The 9,399-nt window shown below is 41.3% G+C and overlaps 1 protein-coding gene across 4 annotated transcripts in view; it reads left to right on the top strand.

Annotated features, from left to right (window-relative positions):
* lrch1 (leucine-rich repeats and calponin homology (CH) domain containing 1) overlaps window positions 1-9,399 on the top strand; it is a 132,836-nt gene that overhangs the window by 78,555 nt on the left and 44,882 nt on the right. For all 4 annotated transcript variants that reach the window (XM_014027490.1, XM_014027491.1, XM_014027492.1 and 1 more), the window contains exons 8-13: window positions 375-480; window positions 2,511-2,623; window positions 5,668-5,738; window positions 5,901-5,987; window positions 6,229-6,306; window positions 6,487-6,523. In XM_014027490.1, the coding sequence (XP_013882944.1) occupies window positions 375-480; window positions 2,511-2,623; window positions 5,668-5,738; window positions 5,901-5,987; window positions 6,229-6,306; window positions 6,487-6,523 (492 nt within the window). The remainder of the gene's footprint in view (window positions 1-374; window positions 481-2,510; window positions 2,624-5,667; window positions 5,739-5,900; window positions 5,988-6,228; window positions 6,307-6,486; window positions 6,524-9,399) is intronic.

The raw sequence follows: 9,399 nt of genomic DNA, 5'->3' as shown, positions 1-9,399 counted from the left end.
TATTTATGGTTTTGGTCAAGTTCAAGTTTGACTTTGACTCAGAAATAGTCATTGCTTCATAAAACTGTATGAGTGTGTGTTTGTTTTATTTATTTATTTTTAAAGTACCGATTTAAATACCGTTTAGGAACGGGTACCATTTTAAAAGTATTGATTTAGCACCGTATCGAAATAAAYCCTTTCAATACCCAACCCTAATATCGGCCCAGTTTTACATATCGKATCGATACCGATATTCTAAAAAATGACCAATATCRKCCGATACCGTTATGAATGCCGATATATCTTGCATCCCTACAAATATGTCCTTTCTGTTGATCTATTAGTCAATAAATTTAAGCTTAAAATCTGATGATTGTTTTTGTTCACTGCAGCCTTCAGATGAAGACAGTCTGAGTCTGAATGCACCGATGAGCAACATCACAGAGGAGGAGGGCATYAGCAAAGATGACTCCAGTGAACACATCAGCTCCCTGACAGGTCTACACTGATACAACAACCAGCTGCACACACACACATCTGATGCTGCTGTCTATCATTCAAAGTAGACACAACTTTTATTTTAAGGTTTAACCATCTTTAACTTGTGTTTGAGTTGAAATGAAACATGAGGAGGTGAACAGTCACTTTGAGGAGTTGACCATGTTTTTCTGGTTCGTCTCCAGCAGGATGTTGAGCTCAGAGTCTGAGGTGAACAGGATCTGGGTTGCTGAGCTCTAAAGGAGAACAGCAGCAGCTCCCTGGACACAATTTAAATAGACTTTAATCAGCTAATTAGGTTGAGATGATTGAGAGTACATTTACTGAGTTTGAGACAAGTCCAAGAAAGCTAATTAATTTTTATTTTCTTTTTTGRCAATTGTTAACAGTGTTGACTGTGCTTCACTTAAATCTGTGGATGATTCAGTTTAGGATTTAGTGTTTTAAACTTCTACTGTTTTGCCTTGAGTTGTGTGTTTGTAAACCTCTCTGCTGCACAGGTACTATACACTGTACCACGGTTCTGTCTTAGAAGGGTTAAACCAGGGGTCCCCATAACGAAATATTTTCCCTGTTTGACCTTTCTTTTACACTGTGACAGAAAAATCTGAAGGCCGGCTGTCACTTTGACAGATTGCAGTCAACGCCCCTGACCACTTTAATTCTGGAAGACTTAATGAATAAGCCAGGTGAAGTGGAGAAAAAAATTAAACGAGGCTTCACAAGACGGCAAGTTTTGTGGCATCATTCACACATGGAGACATTTTCAGCTTTACGCACGGACWAGGCCTACATCACGGAGGTRTCTTATTCAATCAWAAATAAATAAATAAWAGATTCCCATCTGAGCATCATTTTAGATCTAGACACCATACTGAATGAATCTCGCTGTCCAGGAGCTGACAGAGCATTGAAGAGATAAGGACAGGTGCCTTTGGAGCATGTGTGACCAGCAGATTGGCTGAAGTACGTGGAATTTAGAGCCAAAAGTATGTTACCGACATGATGTCTGACTTTGCAGCACCGTCATGACCACACCTCTCACTAAAAGGTTTTTGTGCTTGAAAGCTAGTGAGATCAAGTTCTTAATTGTRTTCTGACACAATTTGTTGTTGATTAGGTCAAGAGGGTCAGAAATGGAGCTTTCCAAGCCAAAAGTAAGGTCACTTCCAGTTGTCARGGGGTAGAGCTTTGATGATGTCAWATGACCACATAGTATGGTCAGGCATGCAACAGGGATTACTCATACCAAGTTTGGTGTATTTTAGCCTTTCTATGTGAAAGTTACAGTTGGCACCTYGGCGATGGGGGACAAAAAACAACAYATTGTATTCCTTTCTCTCGTTTTGTCTGGCATTACAAGCAAAAACARTCTTCCAGTTGTCCCACAATGCATCCTGGGATAGGGGGTCGAGAATGGTAAAATGGACTGAACTTATAGAGCACTTTATCAAGTCCCTCCAGACCCAAAAGCGCTTTACACTTACAGACATTCACACATGCGCACACACATTCACACACTGATGATGGTAAACTACATTGTARCCACAGCTGCCCTGGGGCACACTGACAGAAGGAGCCTTCGGACCTGTCCTTCAAATCCGGGAAAAAGGAGAGTGCATTTGTGGGCCTCAATTGGAGTAGTTTTTGAATTTGGACAGCTTTTGGTGCGGAGCAGTGATGTCATTGGCTGACTAATTCAGCCTTCAAAGGATGCAGCCCCTGAATTTGGACRCAGCCTCAGTGAAGGAATGGCAGGAATTCTCAGCTGTTTTAACACAAGTAGGAAGTGTTGGGCACTTTGACTTCAGAAATGTTTTTTTTTTTAACATTGTTAACATTTTGTGTATCTAGATTATGGGACATTACTAGAACTATATTCAAACAGGAAATACTACATTTTGATTTAGATATTTATTTTTCATTTATTTATTTGTAAATGACCCTCTGAAAATAAAAACACTGCTATTACATACGGTTTTTCAGCTTGTTAGTTCAACATTTGACTCATCTTGTTTTATTCATTTCAGTCGACCCAAACTCGGACTCAGTGCGTCTGATTGAGGAGAGCCCTACGGAAGCCCTGAAGGAATACAACTGCAGAGACTCAGCTCTCAGCTCTCGCTTCATCAACTACATCAAGGCAGGAGCTTCTCTCTCTCTCTGATGGCAGTTATATAAAACTCTCATGTTTWCCGGGTTGCTTTACTCCACCATTAGTGTCACAGTTACTAAAGTGTCACTTTGTGCTATGGTCAGAGTGACTCTACTAAATCAAACATAGAAGACTGAGGAGCTACAGATAAATGATTTATTTAGGGATTTTTATAATGTCAGTGTGAAGAGACAAAGGTTCACAGAAACACAGCATGTTCCTGTGTGTGTGAGAAACATGGTCCAAGTAGATTTAAGCTGCATTTATATTCTGTAAGAGGTAAAGAAGTCTGTTCTTGCTGATGTAGGAGACATTMTTTTCTATAGTAACATTTATACTTCATGAGGAACAGCAGAACTTCTCCCTCCCTTCCTGCAGCATCATCCCTGTATAGATGTTTGTTTCCTTTACTGCAACCAGAATATTTGTCATACGTACATGACGTTTGGCATTTACAAATTTGCCACAAAGAGACCACCACAGTCCCTCACAGGTGGTGCAGAATAAYGAGCAATCATAGGGAACATGTTCCTGTCCTGCTGCTACGAGGTGGACTCGCTCCCAGCCAACGCAGCTAAGCTAGCTGGCGTTCTGCTAGTGCTTGTTGAAAATATTTCAGATTTTATTTTGAACAGTTAGAATCTGTTCAGAATGTCATGATGCATCTCAATAATTCAGGTACAAAAATCCCCAAAAACTAAGTAGACTCTCATCTCTCCTTCAAGAGACTTCTTCAGTCTGAGGAGTTTCAGGTGAATTCAGCCTTATAAGCACTGCCTCCAYATGGTGGGCACACAGGTTTAATGAACATCAGCGCTGTCTGTTCACATGCAAAAGAGGACCATCAGCCTAACAATACACTCACCGGCCACTTTATTAGGTACACCACGCTAGTAACTGGTTGGACCCACTTTTGCCTTCAGAACTGCCTCAATTCTTCGTGGCATAGATTCAACAAGGTGCTGGAAGCATTCCTCAGAGATTTTGGTCCATATTGACATGATGGCATCACACAGTTGCHGCAGATTTGTCGGCTGCACATCCATGATGYGAATCTCCCGTTCCACCACATCCCAAAGATGCTCTATTGGATTGAGATCTGGTGACTGTGGAGGCCATTTGAGTACAGTGAACTCATTGTCATGTTCAAGAAASCAGTCTGAGATGATTCCAGCTTTATGACATGGCGCATTATCCTGCTGAAAGTAGCCATCAGATGTTGGGTACATTGTGGTCATAAAGGGATGGACATGGTCAGCAACAATACTCAGCTAGGCTGTGGCGTTGCAACGATGCTCAATTGGTACCAAGGGGCCCAAAGAGTGCCAAGAAAAGATTCCCCACACCATGACACCACCACCACCAGCCTGAACCGTTGATACAAGGCAGGATGGATCCATGCTTTCATGTTGTTGACGYCAAATTCTGACCCTACCATCCGAATGTCGCAGCAGAAATCGAGACTCATCAGACAAGGCAACGTTTTTCCAATCTTCTCTTGTCCAATTTCGATGAGCTTGTGCAAATTGTAGCCTCAGTTTCCTGTTCTTAGCTGAAAGGAGTGGCACCCGGTGTGGTCTTCTGCTGCTGAAGCCCATCTGCCTCAAAGTTCGACATGTTGTGTGTTCAGAGATGCTCTTCTGCCTACCTTGGTTGTAACGGGTGGTTATTTGAGTCACTGTTGCCTTTCTGTCAGCTCGAACCAGTCTGCCCATTCTCCTCTGACCTCTGGCATCAACAAGGCATTTCCGCCCACAGGACTGCCGCTCACTGGATGTTTTTTCTTTTTCGGACCATTCTCTGTAAACCCTAGAGATGGTTGTGCGTGAAAATCCCAGTAGATCAGCAGTTTCTGAAATACTCAGACCAGCCCTTCTGGCACCAACAACCATGCCACGTTCAAAGGCACTCAAATCACYTTTCTTCCCCATACTGATGCTCGGTTTGAACTGCAGGAGATTGTCTTGACYATGTCTACATGCCTAAATGCACTGAGTTGCCGCYATGTGATTGGCTGATTAGAAAKTAAGTGTTAACGAGCATTTGGACAGGTGTACCTAATAAAGTGGCCGGTGAGTGTAGATCGTTAGTGCCCTGATTATCAATTATTGTTCACAGGGTGCAGAGTCATGCTTGCAATAACAGCATTGTAAGAGGGGGTCAACTGGAAACTGAGGCCTTCACCCGTTTAATGATGGATCGTTTCTCTTCACAAAAATGGCTTCCTTTAGTCCTCTCAAACCATTGTTCCTTTCTATCTAGTATGAAAACATCTTCATCCCTGAAAGAGTGACCACTGTTCTGTAGATAAGTGTAAACTGCAGAGTCCWGGCCTGATGATGTAGCTCTTCTGTGTTGGGCCATTATTTTGAACACTGGCGGGTTTGTTTCCTCGATTTATTAGGCTGATGGTCCTCCTTTGCTTGTGAGCAGACAGCRTTGATGTTCATTAAACCTGTTTGTCCACCATGTGGAGGCAGTGCTTATAAGGCTGAGTTCACCTGAAAATCTCTTGGAGGAGAGACAAAACGTTTCATTAAAGAAGAACCCGTCCAGAGGACCTGCTTAATATTATTGGAATCTGTTCATAAGTTATTCTTCAGTATATGGAGCTAAGAGCTGTGATAAATCATGAATGAATGAATGAGTACTGAAAAAAATAATGGAAACATTTTTTCTGCTGGATTTATGTTATCTGTTAAATTCATTCTGTTTGAACAAAACATCTATTCAATTTAATAAAAAGCACATATTTARTTTTTACGTACAGCATGTGTTTTGTGTTTGTCACTAACAAGTTTGTTGATRTTGTGAAACTTCTGATTCAGTTTTAATGAACTGAATCAAAAATGATTCTTCCATATTCAACATTTCAACAAACAAAGATCAGATGAATGAGAGACTCTGTCTCAGTGACATAATTGAATGGAGGAGATGGTGCTAACGTCTCTCAGTTTGGTCCAATGGCAGATGGATTCTGCAGGTCACGTGACGCCTGCAGCTGGTGCTGATGTGTGTGTTGGTGTGTGTAGGGTCGGACGGCAGCAGACTTCGAAGAGCCTCTCAGGATAGAAGAAGATTCCCACTGGCAGACAGAACAAACGTAGGTTTCTCTTTTTGAAGAATAGAACATTTTTCTGTCTACTTTTGTAAAAAAAAAATATGTAGAATTGTCTCCAAAGTTTGCTTCATTGAAAAGTAGCATTATTAATAAGTGAGGGCTTCAGTAAATCATTTTAAAAGCTGATTTATTTGTTGGTAACAGGTCAAAGGTCACAGGTAACACAGAGCTCCACATTGACATGATCAACCAGTTGCAAGAAGCTGTGGATCTGCTGCAGGACTCCAACAGGTGATTGCAGCTGTTAAACAAAACCAGCAGTCTGCTTCCTTTAAACTTACAAAGAACACCTTTATTTATTAACCAGACTTAAATTATCATTGTTCAAAAATGTGCATTGAAGAACTGAAATGCAGCAGAAAGTAATAAAATGATTATATATAAAGAATAAATAAGTCTTCAGAAAGTAGTTTTGAGTTTATATAAAGCAGAACCTGGCTGAGCTGAAAGAAGTCTGCAATATGTGTTTCAGAGTGAACACAGAGGAGGACCACCTATCTGGAGTCCAGCTGTACCCAGTGGAGATGGTCACAGTGGACGAGTCATTAAAGTGAGTTTCATGTGTTGTCTTCTTCTCTGTGAACACAAACAAGTTTCTAACAGTTAATGCCACACAACTAACCTTAAAAAAGTGACTTCCCCATAAGTTTTAGAATTTGGTTAATGATATTTAGGTTAAAGTAAACAATCATTTAGTTATGTTTATGTTATTGTTTTCTTTTCTCATCAGTGGACAGGACAGTGACGACAGCGCCACAACACCAAAGGTACTGTGTAGACGCTGAATCACTATAAACAGCCTGTATTTTATAAACTGAGACTGACATTATATACAGACATATTACTCTGCCCTTTAAGTACATRTGATGYATCTTATACCTGAAGTTSTGTCTTTTGAGAAGTTTATTGTGTTAGGACAGGATGGGTAACCTCTGGCCTCTGAGCCATAAACAAAACAGCCAGTTCAGATGTTATCTGTCCATTAAATGGACGTTATTAGCAGTTATCAGTCCCATAGAATTGCTTCAGACTGTCCCGACAGTRCCCCCTAGTTGGTTACCAGTACTGTTGGAATGCAACAATCTGCTACCGCCAAAGTCCGGTCTACTTTATTGTAGCCCATGTCATTTTCTCAAAAATTAACCATAGTGGTGGCCTCATATTAACCAGATTGCATAAAAAAACTTAGTGGTTTTATGCCTCATATTAACCAGATTGCATAAAAAACCTTAGTGGCATTATGCCTCATACTAACCAGCTGACAGTCTGAAGCCATTCTATGGGACAGAGAACCCACTAGGCRGCACAGTCGGGACAGTCTGAAGCCAGTTTGAAGCCATTCTATGGGACTGATAACGGCTAATAACGTCCATTTAATGGATGATAACATCCGAAGTGGATGAACAAGAAGGGGGGGTCTCTGCACTCACTCGGGGAGATTTTTGTTTTGTGGGTGTAGTTTGTTCAAGACGGTAATGGTCAGATTGACTATTTTGTGTGGGGTTTGAAGAAAGCTGGCAGACAAGTCAACTTGACCAATTACTGTTTTGTCAAACTTCGTCCACCCAAGAACCACAAACTATTTTCCAAACTCCGCCARTCACGGTTAGAACAAACTCCAACCACACACCAACTTCACCAATCATGCCTAGGACAAACTGTCCACACAGACAAGAAACTCTCCTTATGTACTGCAGAGACTCCTACTTGCCAGAAACAGTTCTGTTTGTCTGGTCCTCCAAGCAGTTTCAGACAATCAAATTAAATGAATAAAACTCAGAGGGAAAACTATAAACAACCAAAGACATTTCTGTGATAACTTAACAGTAGGGTTGGGCAATATTGGCAAAAAAACAACAACAAAAAAAAAAGATTAATTGTGGTATTTAGCCGATATTGACTAATTTGAAGATTATTCCCTGGAGTCCCTGGACACCCATATGTCCTGGTCACATGATCAATTTAGTGGGAAAGATTTGCTCTTCGTAAAAATCTGTTCCAAATTGTGTCAAAATTACAGACTTCAGGCTATAAGGTTTCTTGTTCCTGAGGGATAGTAGGATGGAGTGTGAGATGGATTGACAGATCCAGACCTCCTCAGTAATGAGGATGTTACTTTGGTTGATTGTGGTGAAGAAAGAGCTGAGTTGAGTTGCAAGGCTCTGCATGTCCTGTTCTGCCTGTGTTCCAGCCCTCACCTGCGGTCCTGTGATTTGGATCATGACAGAAAGAACCAGATCCTGAATCCAAGCAGCTGACTTGATCTTATTTTATATGGTGGCCGGGCTCAGCATTAGAAATAGGGTCGTGTGTAAGGAGCTCAGAGTAGCTGCTCCTCTGCATCTAAAGGAGTCAGCTGAGGTGGTTCATCTGATCAAGATGCCTCCTGGATGCCTTCCTTTAGAGGATTTTTCTGTCTCATTGGGAAGAGACCCTGGGGAAGGCCCTGGTTTCCCTGGCAGAATTATAATCTTTCTGGCCTTTTGACCTGGGAACACTTTGAGATCACCCAAGAGGAGCTGAAGAATGTCTCTGGGGTGAGAGAGAAATCCAGGTTTCTCACCTGGGTTTGCTGCCTCTCCAACCCAATCATGGATAAGAGGCAGAAAATGGAGACAGATCAGAGTTGGTGAACAACATGAGGGGTCATAGGAACAGAGGAAGGTGACTGACGTGTCATTCATGACAATTCCATAAAAAGAGAAGTGGATCCTGAATACTGCATTTTGTTGGAGATTRGAGATYATTTTATTGAAGCRAAAACTGAACCTGTGTGTTTAGTTYGTGAGAAGGCTCTGAGCATGAAGAAGCTGTATTGAAAGGACAGATTGAGACTAAAGACACCATCAGGGTTTGCAACAATAACTGTGGTATTATTAATTTATTATTCAGAATCRGAATCATTTTTTTGACATTGTCAATGAACAGAATTCACAAACTAGGAATTTGCTTCAGTGTAAAGGTGCAATAYGTGTAAAATATAACAAATAAAGAAAATACACCCTCTGTCTTTTATGGTGGTCTGAAGTGATATTTCAGGCTTGAACTACTCTGGTTGTGAGTCAGATCATCGTTTCAGTGCTTCCAAATAACTTTATTTCAATCCAGACCGCTGTTCGGAAGAGTTTTAAACTAAAAAACGCCCTGAAGAATCTGATGTCTTCTGCCATGTTTCTGCTCCAGATGCTACTGGGGTTCATTGTGAGTGGCTGCACGATGCCACGCAGTGACTCGACAACAAAGGCTGWCATTGGCTGAGACGTGTGACGAAGCCCATCTAAAGCCAATAGTGATTTGTGTTTGTGTTCATAGCCAGTGAACAGAGATAAATGTAAAGAAATAAGTAACTGTCTTAATGCACATAAAATAAATTATCGTTGTCAAGCATCGCCTATGTCGAACTTGCCTAGTATTAATTATTAGTACTTGGCTTTATTAACCATGGCWACATTCACACTGCAGGCAAATCCGACCCAAATCTGATTTTTTTGACCCATCTGACTCATATCCGATTCTTTTATGACAGTCTGAACGAGACAAATCCGATTTTTTCAAAACCGACCCAGGCCGTTTCAGTATGTGGTTCCCTTTCAGTCAATTCACTCGGTACAACATCATGTATGGGAACCACGCCCCTGCGTGT

Source organism: Austrofundulus limnaeus, unplaced genomic scaffold, assembly GCF_001266775.1.
Source record: "Austrofundulus limnaeus strain Quisiro unplaced genomic scaffold, Austrofundulus_limnaeus-1.0 Scaffold653, whole genome shotgun sequence".
Classification (NCBI taxonomy): domain Eukaryota; kingdom Metazoa; phylum Chordata; class Actinopteri; order Cyprinodontiformes; family Rivulidae; genus Austrofundulus; species Austrofundulus limnaeus.
Note: the sequence above shows the minus strand (reverse complement) of the source record. Positions and strands in the feature narration are given on the sequence as shown.